The 15308-nt window shown below is 44.4% G+C and overlaps 1 protein-coding gene across 1 annotated transcript in view; it reads left to right on the forward strand.

Moving 5' to 3' along the window:
• Positions 1-15308, forward strand: part of cacna1bb (calcium channel, voltage-dependent, N type, alpha 1B subunit, b) — a 214265-nt gene that overhangs the window by 168300 nt on the left and 30657 nt on the right. Inside the window, exons 28-35 of the mRNA XM_036967489.1 lie at positions 504-641; positions 4889-5090; positions 5723-5887; positions 8138-8248; positions 11488-11571; positions 13092-13094; positions 13355-13471; positions 14360-14425. Of these exons, the coding sequence (XP_036823384.1) occupies positions 504-641; positions 4889-5090; positions 5723-5887; positions 8138-8248; positions 11488-11571; positions 13092-13094; positions 13355-13471; positions 14360-14425 (886 nt within the window). The remainder of the gene's footprint in view (positions 1-503; positions 642-4888; positions 5091-5722; positions 5888-8137; positions 8249-11487; positions 11572-13091; positions 13095-13354; positions 13472-14359; positions 14426-15308) is intronic.

A 15308-nucleotide genomic window follows, 5' to 3' on the forward strand; every position in this document is an offset into this window, starting at 1 on the left:
TCTCTACCTCTACCTCTACCTCTACCTCTACCTCTCTCTGTCTCTGTCTCTGTCTCTGTCTCTCTCTCTACCCCTCTCTCTCTCTACCCCTCTCTCTCTCTACCCCTCTCTCTCTCTCTCTCTCTACCCCTCTCTCTCTCTACCCCTCTCTCTCTCTCTCTCTCTCTACCCCTCTCTCTCTCTACCTCTACCTCTCTCTCTCTCTCTCTCTCTCTCTCTCTCTCTCTCTCTCTCTCTCTGTCTCTCTCTCTACCCCTCTCTCTCTCTCTACCCCTCTCTCTCTCTCTCTCTCTGTCTCTCTCTCTCTCTCTCTGTCTCTCTCTCTCTCTCTCTCTCTCTCTCTCTCTCTCTACCCCTCTCTCTATCTACCCCTCTCTCTCTCTACCCCTCTCTCTCTCTCTCTCTACCCCTCTCTACCCCTCTCTCTCTCTCTCTCTCTCTCTCTCTCTCTCTCTGTCTCTCTCTCTGTCTCTCTCTCTCTCTCTCTCTCTCTCTCTCATCAGGGGTAAGTTTCTGGACTATGACCGTGATGACGTGGCTGCCCAGGATCGTGAGTGGAGAAAGTACGAGTTCCATTATGATAACGTGCTGTGGGCCTTCCTCACCCTCTTCACCGTCTCCACTGGGGAGGGCTGGCCAATGTGAGTAGCCCACGCCTCACACCAGCCAATAGGCTACAGAGAGTGGCTCAGGCCAGCCAATTACTGGAAATAACCCAGTCACATAATCACTGGTTAGCCAATCACCTACACATCACATACTCACATAACCACAGGGTAGCCAGTCAGCTTCCCGGGCAGACGAGAGGGTTCCAACGGGGTCCTTCAACCCCTATTGAACGTACAGAGTATGTCCCTCATCATTACCCTGATTTATATGACATGTAGAATCTTCACGGTGCTGGAGTGTCTTATGTGCTCTCCTCAGCTTGTCAGTCATTTTTCATCGCTCCCCCCCCCCCCCCCTCTGTCTTTCTCTCGTTCTCTTTCCACATCATTAATCCCAAGTGATAATGCAGGGCTACACAGTATAAGTTATGTAAAATGAGTTAACTAGCTGTTAGAATAATCCTTAAATCAAAATGTCTCTATTCCCTGTAACCCAGCGACTAGGGCTTGAGAAGGAATAGCACATCTCTTCACTGTAAACCCCATTACTCAAAACCGTTGTGGAAACCCGTTGCACTACAATATCAGAGTACAGGTACAGACATTTTTGTAACTCAATATGTTTGAGTTACATAAACATGTCACAAAATCAATATTTTCAAGCTGTTGCTACTTAATAAATATATCTTCTAAACGTCATATGTTTTGGTGCAATAAGTGTGTTTCTTCAGGTTGTTCTTACTACAAAGAAAGATCCTCTAAATGACCAAAATGTAAATGTAAAAATGTACAGTTGCAAAGCATGCTGGGTATTATTCTAAAGAGCTCCTCCCCCAAACAAGACAATGTCACGCCCTGACCATAGAGGGCCCTCGGGTTTATATGTGATATTACCTAAACAAATTAGTTGCTTGAACTCAAAACAAATCAAATGTTGAGAGAAAAAATAAACCATTGTACTTACTAAGAATTTTGAACAAATGTACTTTTTTTTATTGAAATACCTTATTTACATCAGTATTCAGACCCTTTGCTATGAGACTCAAAATTGAGCTCAGGTTCATACTGTTTCCATTGATCATCCTTGAGATGTTTCTAAAACTTGATTGGACTACACCTGTGGTAAATTCAATTGATTTGAACATGATTTGGAAAGGCACACCCCTGTCTATGTAAGGTCCCATAGTGGACAGTGCATGTCAGAGCAAAAACCAAGCCATGAGGTTGAAGTAATTGTCCGTAGAGATCCGAGACAGGATGGTGTCAAGGCACAGATCTGGCGAAGGGTACCAAAAAGTGTCTGCAGCATTGAAGGTCCCCAAGAACACAGTGGCCTCCAACATTCTTAGATGGAAGAAATTTGAAACCACCAAGACTCTTCCTAGAGCTGGCCGCCCCACCAAACTGAGCAATCGGTGGAGAAGGGCCTTGGTCAGGGAGGTGACCATCTATGCAGCACTTCACCAATCAGGCCTTTATGGTATAGTGGCCAGACGGAAGTCACTCCTCAGTAAAATGCACATGATAGCCCGATTGGAGTTTGCCAAAAGTCACGTAAAGACCATGAGAAACATGATTCTCTGCTCTGATAAAACCAAGATTGAACTCTTTGGCCTGAATGCCAAGCGTCATGTCTGGAGGAAACCTGGCACCATCCCTACGGTGAAGAATGGTGGTGGCAGCATCATGCTGTGGGGATGTTTTTCAGCGGCAGGGACTGGGAGACTAGTCAGGATCGAGGGAAAGATGAACGGCGCAAAGTACAGAGAGATCCTTGATGAAAACCTGCTCCAGAGCATGCAGGACCTCAGACTGGGGCGAAGATTCACCTTCCAACAGGACAACGACCCTAAGCACACAGCCAAGACAATGCAGAAGTGGCTTCGGAACAAGTTTCTGAATGTCTTTGAGTGGCCGATTGAAACTGATCGAACATCTCAGGATAGACCTGAAAATAGCTGTGCAGCAACGTTCCCCATCCAACCTGACAGAGCTTGAGAGAATCTGCAGAGAAGAATGGGAGAAACTCCCCGAATACAGATGTGCCAAGCTTGTAGCATCCTACCCAAGAAGACTCAATGCTAAAGTCGCTGCCAAATGTGCTTCAACAAAGTACTGAGTAAAGGGTCTGAATACTTATGTAAATGTGATATTTCAGTTTAGATTTTTTTTTAGAAATGATCAAAAATGCTTTGTCATTGTGGAGTATTGTTTGTTGATTAATGAGTGAAAAAAAGGATTTAATCTGTTTTAGAATAAGGCTGTAACAAAATGTGGAAAAAGTCATGGGGTATAAATACTTTCTGAAGGAACTGATAAGGATACAGTATGTGTTGTACAAGCATGTTGTGAAATAAAATGGTGAACCTGGTGAACATTCTATTATTCCATGCTTTATAGTCATATCCCCTGGAGGTGACAGATCAATATTGGGCATGCTTTGTTCCAGTAAATGTATAGCATTTTATTTCACAACATGCTTGTACAACACATATCCTAATCAGTGCCTTCAGAAAGTATTTGTGCCTGAATTTAATACAAATTACATTTAGAATGTGTGTCACTGGCCTACACACAAATTTATAAAATATTAGGAAATGTCTTGAGTCAGTAAGTGTTCAACCCTTTTGTAATGGCACGCCTAAATATGTCAGAAAATAAGTTGCATGGACTCACTCTGTGTGCAATAATAGTGTTTAACGTGATTTTTGAACGACTACCTCATCTCTGTATCCCATATCCCACAGACACAATTATCTGTAAGATCCCTCGGTCGAGCAGTGAATTTCAAACACTGATTCAACCACAAAGACCAAGGAGGTTTTCCGTTGCCTCACAAAGAAGGGCACATAAAAATAAGCAGACATTGAATATCCCTTTGAGCATGGTGAAGTTGTTAATTAGACTATGGATGGTGGATCAATACACCCAGTCACTACAAAGATACAGGCGTCCTTTCTTCTCAGTTGCTGCAGAGGAAGGAAACCGGTCAGGGATTTCACCATGAGGCCAATAGTGACTCTAAACAGTTACATAGTCGAATGGCTGTGATAGGTGAAAACTGAGGATGGATCAACAACATTGTAGTTACTCCACAATACTAAACTGAATTGACTGAGTGAAAAGAAGAAATCCTTACAGAATGCAAATATTCCAAAACATGCAAGCAATAATGCACTAAAGTAAAACGGCAAAGAAATTAGCTTTATGTCCTGAATACAAAGCGTTATGTTTGGGGCGAATCCAACACAACACATCACTATTTTCAATCATGGTGGTAGCTGCATCATGTCATGGGTATGCTTCTCACGGGCAAGGACAAGGGATATTTTTTTAAATAAAAATAAACGCAATAGATCTAAGCACAGGCAAAATCCTAGCGGAAAACCTGAGTCAGTCTGCTTTCCAACAGACAAATTCACATTTCAACAAGACAATAACCAAGCCTAAAACACAAGGCCATTGTCTTGCTTACCAAAACAATAGTCAATGTTCCTGAGTGGCCTAGTTACAGTTTTGGCTTAAAATCGTCTTGACAATCTATGGCAAGACTTGAAAATGGCTGTCAATGATAAGCAAACAACTTGACAGAGCTTGAAGAATTTTAAGAAGAAGAATGTGCAAATATTGTATAATCAAGGTGTGCGAAGCTCTTAGATACTCACAGCTCTAATCGCTGCCAAAGGTGATTCTAACATGTATTGACTCAGGGGTGTAAATAAATTCTGTATTTCATTTCCAATACATTTGCAAAAAAAATAAAAAACACTTTGTCATTATGCCATATTGTGTGTAGATGGGTGGGAAAAAATAGACTTAATCCATTTTGAATTCAGGCTGTAACACAGCAAAATGTGGAATAAGTCAAGGGGCATGAATACTTTCTGAAGGCACTCGATGTGCCCTCCCTTGGCTGCCATCTGTATTGGCTATAACAAATAAGCTAGTTAGGATAGAATAAACTGTAATGTCCTCCAGAGGGAAATTGTCGTAGACACCCAATATTGCTGTATACAAAATCACTGTACATTACTTAACATATGCACAATAGTTGCATGTTTGTCTTCTTAGTTCAGTGTAATTGGCATTGTCTCATGTTTGTGTAGCCCCAGAGTGAAGTTTCCTCTAGATATGGGTCTAGGATCAGCTTCCCCTCCCCAATCCTAACCCTAACCATTAGTGTGAAAAATGCGAAACTGACACAAGTTCAGCCACTAGAGCCACATTTACCCTGCCCCTTTTCATCTATAAATGCCTCTGTGTTTGCCTGTTCTCTCCAGGGTCCTAAAGCATTCTGTGGATGCCACCTATGAGGACCAGGGCCCCAGCCCAGGCTTCCGTATGGAGACCTCTATCTTCTATGTGGTCTACTTTGTGGTCTTTCCCTTCTTCTTCGTCAACATCTTTGTGGCTCTCATCATCATCACCTTCCAGGAACAGGGAGACAAGGCCATGTCAGAGTGTAGTCTGGAGAAGAACGAGGTACACACACACACACACACACACATTATGTGTGTCTATTTCCTACATCATACAGAGTTTCACTTAGTGTGTCTCAAGTGGCACCCTATTCCATTTATGGTGCACTATAAAGGGAATAGGGTGCCATTTGGGACACAGATTTTGTGCTTCAGGTTGGTAAACTACTGGCGAGTGAGACTGGTTTTGCTGCCTTGTGTGAAGATATTAAACACGTCTGGAAACTGTTGGGATGCATGCCAGCGCCTGTGGGACGTTAGTTTTGATGTTTTTCATTTGATTGTACCTTGGTCCTTACTAGGATTGCAAAATTCCCAGAACTTTCAATAAATTCCCTAGTTTTCCCGAACTCCTGATTGAAAAAAAAAAGAAACTGGATTTCTTCCAAGTTCCCAGAATTGTGTAGCCTTAGTTGTTACTTTATGTTTAGCTTTTTTTATACTAATAATCAGTGTTTGAACAATATCAGATCTGATTAGGGAGATGAGTGAGTTTCACAAATTTATACATAATATACTTCTAAGATAATCTTAAAAGGTTTTTTTATGTACTTTGTTCCCTCCCTACCTCTATCCTGCCTCATCCCTCTTTGTCTCCCTCCGTCCCTCCGTCTCTCCCTCCCACCTCCAACACAGAGAGCTTGTATCGACTTTGCCATCAATGCCAAGCCTCTGACGCGCTACATGCCAGCTGACAAGCAGTCGTTTCAGTATAAGATGTGGAAGTTTGTGGTGTCGCCGCCCTTTGAGTACTCCATCATGACCATGATCGCACTCAACACTGTGGTGCTGATGATGAAGGTCAGTGACGCTGATATTTGGTGGTTGTGAAATCTAATCCTCGATCTGTTGTAAGGGAAAATGTCTACCTTGAGTGGGATAACTTTTGGGAGAGGGTTTTGGAATGAATAAGCAGTATAATTTGGAAGGATACGTTAAACGTATCCATTGTTGACGTACAAGCTAGTTTTAGGAGCAGCTTCTCTGATGCTAATACCCTTAACTACATTGCTGATCCAGCTGGCTTATCTCCAGGTGTTGACCTGTACAGGTCTGTCAGACTGAGGGACGGTGTTTTGCACACCGAGTACAATGCACTGATGCATAGACAACATTCTTGTCTTTCTGCCCATTCATTCAGTCGGCTGTCTCAAACAAAGAACTGGGTAACACATCATGTACAGTGAATAATGGCGCCGGAGGGGATGGCTGCTGTTTTACGGTCTCCTAACCAACTGTGCTATTTTGTTTGTTTTTTCACCTTGTTTGGAACTCATTTTGTACATAATGTTGCTGCTACCCTCTCTTATGCCCCCAAAAAAGCTCCTGGACATCAGTACAGCGATTACTCTCCTCGAAGTGGAGGAAGATTCTTTCTTTAATGAGTCTGACACGAAGGATATACTGCTTTGTTGAGACCAGGCCCAAATCCCTGTCATGCGCGTGAAGAAAAGATGGAGAAAAAGGGGGAGGAGGGCGGGAATTTGTAAGAATTTGCCGACTAATAGCTAAATCACCACCTCCCTCTGTATTATTCGCCAACGCGCAATCATAGGAAAACAAACTGGACGATCTACGATTAAACTATCCTACCAACGGGACATTAAAATCTGTAATATCTTATGTTTCACCGAGACGTGGCCGAACGACGACATGGATAATATAGAGCTGGCTGGCTTGTCCGTGTTTCGGCAGGACAGAGCAGTTACGTCTGGTAAGACGAGGAGATGGGGTATGTGTCTATTTGTCAGTAATTGCTGGTGTGCAATGTCTAATATTAAAGATGTCTCGAGGTATTGCTCGCCTGAGGTAGAATACCTCATTTTAAGCTGTAGACCACACTACCTACAGTACCAAGAGAGTTCTCATCTATATTATTTGTAGCTATCTATTTACCACCACAAACTGATGCTGGCACTAAGACCGCACTCAACGAGCTGTATAAGGCCATAAGCAAACAAGAAAAACTGCACATCCAGAAGTTACACTCCTAGTGGCCGGGGACATTATTGCAGGCAAACTTAAATCCATTTTACCTCATTTCTACCAGCATGTCACCTTTACTGGGGCCCCTCGGGGTGCATGCTTAGTCCCCTCCTGTACTGCCTGTTCACTCACAACTGCGTGTCCAAGCACGACTCCAACACCATCCTAACGTTTGCTGATGACACAACAGTGGTAGGCCTGATCACCAACAACAATGAGACAGCCTATAGGGAGGAGGTCAGAGACCTGGCAGTGTGGTGCCAGGAAAACAACCTCTCCCTCAATGTGAGAAAGACAAAGGAGCTGATCGTGGACTACAGGAAAAGGAGGGCCGAAACAGGCCCCAATTAACATTGACAGGGCTGAAGTGGAGTGGGTCGAGAGTTTCAAGTTCCTTGGTGTCCACATCACCAACGAACTATCATGATCCAAACACACCAAGACAGTTGTGAAGAGGGCACGACAACACCTTTCCCCCCTCAGGAGACTGAAAAGATTTGGCATGGGTCTCCAGATCCTCAAGAAGTTCTACAGCTGCACCATTGACTGGTTGCATCTCCGACCTGGTATGGCAACTGCTCGGCATTTGACCATAAGGTGCTCCAGAGGGTAGTGCGTACGGCCCAGTACATCACTGGGGCCAAGCTTCCTGACATCCAGGATCTACAGTATATAATAGTCGCTGTCAGAAGAAGGCCCATAAAATTGTTAAAGACTCGAGTCACCCGAGTCATAGAATGTTCTCTCTGCTACCGCACGGCAAGCAGTACCGGAGCACCAAGTCTAGGACCAAAAGGCTCCTTAACAGCTTCTACCCACAAGCCTTAAGACTGCTGAACAATTTATCAAATGGCCACCCGGACTTGTGTACTATAGGTGTGTGTGCGTGTGCGTGTGACAGATTGACAGAAAGATGAGGAAAGAGAGGAAGGATCACTTTCACAGGTATTGCAATGGTACAGTATGTCTGTAGGACATTGGAAATGGGCATGCCCATTATCATTTCACTCATGTTCAGTGGGAGTGAAAGTTGACCTGTGACGTTTTCCTGACCTCTGCCCTCAGTTTCACGGTGCTCCGGAGCTGTACGAGGCCATGCTGAAGTACCTGAACATCGTGTTCACAGCTCTCTTCACACTGGAGTGCATCCTGAAGATCATCGCTTTTGGACCACTGGTGAGCCTGCTTCTCTCCATACACTACTGGAAATGGTCACTATCCAAGCATTTGGGAAGATAGGGTGTAGACTACTTTGGAATCACTGAAGATGTCCTTTTTGGAAAAATAGATGACTCTAGTTTGACTTGCACACACAAAAAGGTGTTATCTAGAACCTAAAAGGGTTATTTTGCTGTCACCGTAGGATAACCCTTTGAAGAACCTTTGTTGGTGCCAGGTACAGTAGAACCTTTTTGGTCCCAAGTAGAACCCGTTCCACAGAGGATTTGACATGGAACCCAAAATGGTTCTACCTGGAACCAAAAAGGGTTATCCAATGGATAACAGCCGAAGAACCATTTTGGAACTCTTTCTGCTAAGAGTGCAAGGTGGGAAAGAGAGAGAAACAGAGAGGCAAAGATAGAAAATGTGGGACATTTTGAGGAAAAGGGGAGGGGGAATAGGATGAGGGTAAGCTGGCAAGCCTTTAGCAAGAGCCACAGGGGGAGAGCTGTGTGTGTGCATGACCCGAGCATGCATGCATGTGTGTGTGTGTTGGGGATGACGCAACAGCTCCAGATGAGAGGATGAGGGTGGGAAGGTAAAGCAGAGGTGTGGGAGGGATAAATATCCCAGGCAGCGCCGGGCCGTCTGGTCCCTGAGCGAGGCATTTCATCTCCAGCTTCATCCCCACTTACCAGGCTCATGTATTAAATGGCTTTTCTCACACACCGCTTACCTCCACCTGTTCAGCACTTAGTACAGACGGATGGGCCTCCCTCTCTCTCTCTCTCTCTCTCTCTCTCTCTCTCTCTCTCTCTCTCTCTCTCTCTCTCTCTCTCTCTCTCTCTCTCTCTCTCTCTCTCTCTCTCTCTCTCTCCTCTCTCTAGGAGCCTCGTCCATTTTAAACCTTGGCTTCTCTAATCGTTGTGTTCCCCAGGAAGAGCATACGCTCACTGCCATGCCACCTGACAGAGTAGGATGTCTGTGCCACTGTTTGGAAGCATCTGAGTGTGTGGTGTGGTGTCTGCACCTTACATAGGGATAGCAGGAGTAATTGAGTGCTTGAGTTCTCTAACTGACGTCAAAACTCGATCTTTAACTCAAGAGATTTTTTTCTTCTTCAAATACTGTAAAACTATTTGGTCTAAATGTTATCTTGAAGACAGCATTCATTTGATCTGACTGTTCAATTTGTACAAAAAATAAACCAAGCCAAGCATCACAGTTTTGCTCCCTAAATTCCCTTTCCCCTCCATGTCTCACTCACTCGATAGAATTTCCGAGCGCTCCCTATAGCGCTCCTATAGAAACGGATCTAACTGATGGGATACACAAGCTACATTCCTTGGAAGGAAGACAGTTTTATACAGAAATACCGTATGTGTTCCATCACTGAGCTACAGTTTTGGAATAATTGTGTTATTTTCCGTTTATCGGCTACATTGCGGTTGTCACTAGTTACCACAGCCACAAAGTCAAAATTGTCTATATCGTAAAAATGAATGAAAACAAACATTTGCTTTTTAGTTAACATTTTTAGGTTAGGCATAAGGTTAACAGTGTGGTTAAGGTCAGGGTTAAGTTTAAAATCAGATTTTAAGAAGCAAAATTGTAGATACCATCAGAGTTTATGACTTTGTGCTTGTTGGTAACTAACGTTAGTGACGACCCTACTTTGCCAACTGCTAGTGACATTTAGAATTGGTTAGCTGAGGCTATTACCCCCCCAAACATAAACACGTTCCACGCTGACAATATGCAGAAACATTAGTTTGATAAAGACAGAGTGTATTTTCATCAGAATCATTAAGCCTAGGCCTACTCACCAAACTGATGTTCTGGACATAATTCATCCCCATGCAGTGTACAATGTGGAATTGCAACCCAGTATCACAGATTATACATGAAATAGACATTTGAGGCAGCTTTTAATGAGTTGGTTTGAGTTTCATTAAAGGGCCGTCCAGATGGATGAATTAACTTGGCAAGGTAGAAATGCTCACTGACGGGGATGTACATTTAAGATAAATAAGCTTTGTGTGCATATGGAACATTTATGAGATATTTTATTTCAGCTCATGAAACATGGGACCAACACATGGGACTAACACATGGGACTAACACATGGGACTAACACATGGGACTAACACATGGGACCAACACATGGGACCAACACATGGGACCAACACATGGGACTAACACATGGGACTAACACATGGGACCAACACATGGGACTAACACATGGGACCAACACATGGGACCAACACATGGGACCAACACATGGGACCAACACATGGGACTAACACATGGGACTAACACATGGGACCAACACATGGGACCAACACATGGGACCAACACATGGGACCAACACATGGGACCAACACATGGGACCAACACATGGGACCAACACATGGGACTAACACATGGGACCAACACATGGGACCAACACATGGGACCAACACATGGGACCAACACATGGGACCAACACATGGGACTAACACATGGGACCAACACATGGGACCAACACATGGGACCAACACATGGGACCAACACATGGGACCAACACATGGGACCAACACATGGGACCAACACATGGGACTAACACATGGGACCAACACATGGGACTAACACATGGGACTAACACATGGGACCAACACATGGGACCAACACATGGGACCAACACATGGGACTAACACATGGGACTAACACATGGGACCAACACAATATAACAAGTTGATATTACAGTTTCAATAAATTAATCTTAAACGACACTTGTTTTTATTTTTGCAATTAGGATTTGTTACCTGTAAAGGTTATGATAATTAGGCATTGTCGCTCACTGTTGGCATGTAGATAATTGCGCAATTTTTTTTACATTGCCACCCTTGTTCGAAAAATAGCTTTTTTAATTATTGGAGTACTTCAGTACTCGAAAAATAATAATGAGAGTACTCAAACAGTCATAAAAGGCCCAATGCCCATCCCTAGTCTGTAGGACTGTGTGGGACTTTAAGCCTGTTTGTGCGTGTCAGGGAGTTAGTGACACACTGTAGGCTATAGATGGACGGCCCTTTAATGAAACTCAGACCAACTCATTAAACGCTGCCTCATTTGAGGAGCTTAGAAGACATGCTCTGTAGAGAGTGGCCTGAGAGAAAAGCATTTGAAGAGCAAAGGTTTGGTACTAATTACAATAAAACCTCTTTATCCTTCTCTCTCTCGCTCTCTCTCTCTCTCTCTTCCCCTGTTTGCAGAATTACCTGAAGGCAGCCTGGAATGTGTTTGACTTTGTGACAGTTTTGGGAAGTATCACGGACATCTTGGTCACAGAGATTAAGGTAAGCTCTGCTGCCATGTCCCTATGTAGTATCGTACTTTCTGTAAGAGCTGCCACAGTACAATGTGCCCATTCAACTTCATATATGTAAAGACATCAGCCAAAAGGGATACTCCTATATGCTGTCCTGCCTGTATGACTTCACTCATAATAACTTTACTCCTTGAAGGAGGATGTGTCCAGTGGAAAGTCATTTCACAAGGTTTAACCCAGTTACAGTACTTGTGATGAGGTAATAAGTTGAAGTCAACAGCAGATCCTACTAGAGAGCTGATGGGGATAGCTGAGAGCTTCCTGCCGGGACTGAGTGCTCAGTGTCTCATGCTGGATGGATTAGTATGGAGCTGGGGACAGACAGAAGTGGCAGGCAGAGTTTGAAATGGGGATCATGAAAAGCCTCTGTGCAGATTGCAGCACAGTAGCACTAAAGTGGATTGGAGTAGTCCGTTTACTGTTACTTTCTCTCTCTCTCTCTCTGTTTTTTCTTTCTCTTTCTCTCGCTGTGTTTCCATCTTCTGCTATGACTTTACTGGCGCCTGCCCTTTGTCATCCCTCTGCCTCCTCTCTGACACTATGGGCCATCCCTCTGTCAACCTCTCTGACACTATGGGCCATCCCTCTGCCAACCTCTGCCTCCTCTCTGACACTATGGGCCATCCCTCTGCCAACCTCTTCCTCCTCTCTGACACTATGGGCCATCACTCTGCCTCCTCTCTGACACTATGGGCCATCCCTCTGCCTCCTCTCTGACACTATGGGCCATCCCTCTGCCTCCTCTCTGACACTATGGGCCATCACTCTGCCAACCTCTGCCTCCTCTCTGACACTATGGGCCATCACTCTGCCTCCTCTCTGACACTATGGGCCATCCCTCTGCCTCCTCTCTGACACTATGGGCATCCCTCTGCCTCCTCTATGATACTATTGGCCATCACTCTGCCTCCTCTCTGACACTATGGGCCATCCCTCTGCTTCCTCTCTGACACTATGGGTCATCACTCTGTCTCCTCTCTGACACTATGGGCCATCACTCTGCCAACCTCTGCCTCCTCTCTGACACTATGGGCCATCACTCTGCCTCCTCTCTGACACTATGGGCCATCCCTCTGCCTCCTCTCTGACACTATGGGCCATCCCTCTGCCTCCTCTATGATACTATGGGCCATCACTCTGCCTCCTCTCTGACACTATGGGCCATCCCTCTGCCTCCTCTCTGACACTATGGGCCATCCCTCTGCCTCCTCTCTGAAACTATGGGCCATCCCTCTGCCTCCTCTCTGACACTATGGGCCATCCCTCTGCCAACCTCTGCCTCCTCTCTGACACTATGGGCCATCCCTCTGCCAACCTCTGCCTCCTCTCTGACACTATGGGCCATCACTCTGCCTCCTCTCTGACACTATGGGCCATCACTTTGCCTCCTCTCTGACACTATGGGCCATCCCTCTGCCAACCTCTGCCTCCTCTCTGACACTATGGGCCATCCCTCTGCCTCCTCTCTGACACTATGGGCCGCTCTAGACGGTAAGTGACTTTTCTTGTTCCCGCTGCTTTTGACTCTTCCCTTGGAGGCCAGTCCATCTTTTGGTCTTGGTCCTAACTTGTTCCTTAACACATGTATGTTATGTGGTGCAATAGTTATTAGATGACTTGAAGCAGTTACATAAATGGATAGGTAGACACTCTTCACTTCACGGAAAATGGATCTGCTTTCACCATTCTTAGTGTAACCCAGATCTGTTCCAGGACCAGTATGGATGTACAGTTTGTGTCTCGTCCTGCAGGACAAGCTGATCAACCTGAGTTTCCTGAGGCTTTTCAGGGCGGCCAGGCTCATCAAGCTATTGAGGCAGGGCTACACCATCCGCATCCTGCTGTGGACCTTTGTCCAGTCCTTCAAGGTGAGTCACTGACCCCTGACCTCTTAGAGTTGAGAATAACATGGTATTCGTCTGATCAAATCAATGAATGTTAGGCCCATTCATTATGTTGCAGTAACCGTAAGCACATGGAACTATAAGTGGAAATACAATAAGGACATGTTTTGGGTTGCTTTCATGTAATGGATCTTTGGATTGATAATGATGTTCATTTGGAGTCAGAAGTTTGTTCTATGGAGCCTCTCTTGAAAGTTTTGTTGTACAGAGAACAAGGGCATTGACAGCTTTAGTTAATCTGATAGCAGGTTAAATGTGGGGTGATGAGAGCTTTTAAGCCCCTATGAAAACGGATAGGTGTTATGGGCTTCGAATCCAAGCCAGCCCCCTGTACCCGGACTTTGAACTACTCCCCTCTGGGCGCAGGTTTAGGGCACCCCTCGGACAGGAAAAACACATCTAGACAATCATTTGTGCCAGGTGTGATGTCTCTCCTAAATAGCTCGGGCGAAATGTTCCTATCGACCCAGTAAGGCCAGCAGGCTAGTCTCTTTTTAGTGGTTTGTAACTGTTGTGAAAGTTATATTTTCAATTTGTTTTGCTATTGAAAAGCCACTTTCAACGTGTACATGATACTGCAACAAATAAGAATTGAAAATAAGAATTTGTTCTTAACTGACTTTCCTAGTTACATTTTTTATTTTTTTTAAATAAAAATAAAGTCAGTACAGTAAAGTTAGTTGCTGCTCTTTAATTAAGATGTATCTTTACCTCTTCCTTGTCTGGGATATACATATGTGATTAAGGAAATCAACTCTGCGGCTGAAGTTGGCTGCTCTGTCCCATAATTAAGACTATTAAACCTCACTGGGATTTTAATTTCTCTTGTGTGTTTGTGTTTTCTATTTCCAGGCCCTACCTTACGTCTGCCTCCTCATCGCTATGCTCTTCTTCATCTATGCCATCATCGGCATGCAGGTGAGTAATACCTTTAGAGTTGATTGCTCATTTAAAAGGAAGCCATGGTGATAGACAAAATGGTAAAAATGCTGAATTGAATGCACAATGAAGGTATGTTCCCTCCACTAGATTAGCATGGCATTGTAAATCAATGGTAATTGTGACTTCTGGTAAAAGAGCTATCGTTTAATCAGCGATGCTGTTTAATGACTATGGTGCCCCGGAGGGCTTGATCAGGATACCCCCCCCCATAATTAGTGACAAACATAACACTAACAGAAGCTTATCTGGCTCTTTGTTATCATCAGGACTAACTGTGCATCCCAAATGGCACGCTTTTCACTATGCGGTGCACTACATACCCTATGGGTCCTGGTCAACAGTAGTGCACTATAGAGGGAATATCAAAAGTAGTGCACTATATTGGGAATAGGGTGCCATTTGGGATGCACACTACATACCTATGGGTCCTGGTCAAAAGTAGTGCACTATCAAGGGAATATCAAAAGTAGTGCACTATATTGGGAATAGGGTGCCATTTGGGATGCACACTATAAGTGTAGATTTGGGTAGGATAGAGGACGTCGCCATGTCTTTGGATTCTCTTGTTATTAGATTGTCAACATCTCTAGATAGCTATACAACATCATCACTATGCCTTCCTTCCTCCATGCTTCACCCCGCACACACACACACACACACACACACACACACACACACACAGTCTTCTGCCTACCCTGGCGCGATTTGAGAAAGATACTGATTCCTGGCAAAAGTGGCTGTGTTTTTTCGGAGATAGCATTACATTACATCATATCAAATCCTGCAAATGCTGATACATTCAGCTGCTTACTCACACATTGCTTACTCACACGTACTGTATGTGCGTTTGAAATGGCCC

This window comes from Oncorhynchus mykiss, chromosome Y, assembly GCF_013265735.2.
Source record: "Oncorhynchus mykiss isolate Arlee chromosome Y, USDA_OmykA_1.1, whole genome shotgun sequence".
NCBI lineage: Eukaryota > Metazoa > Chordata > Actinopteri > Salmoniformes > Salmonidae > Oncorhynchus > Oncorhynchus mykiss.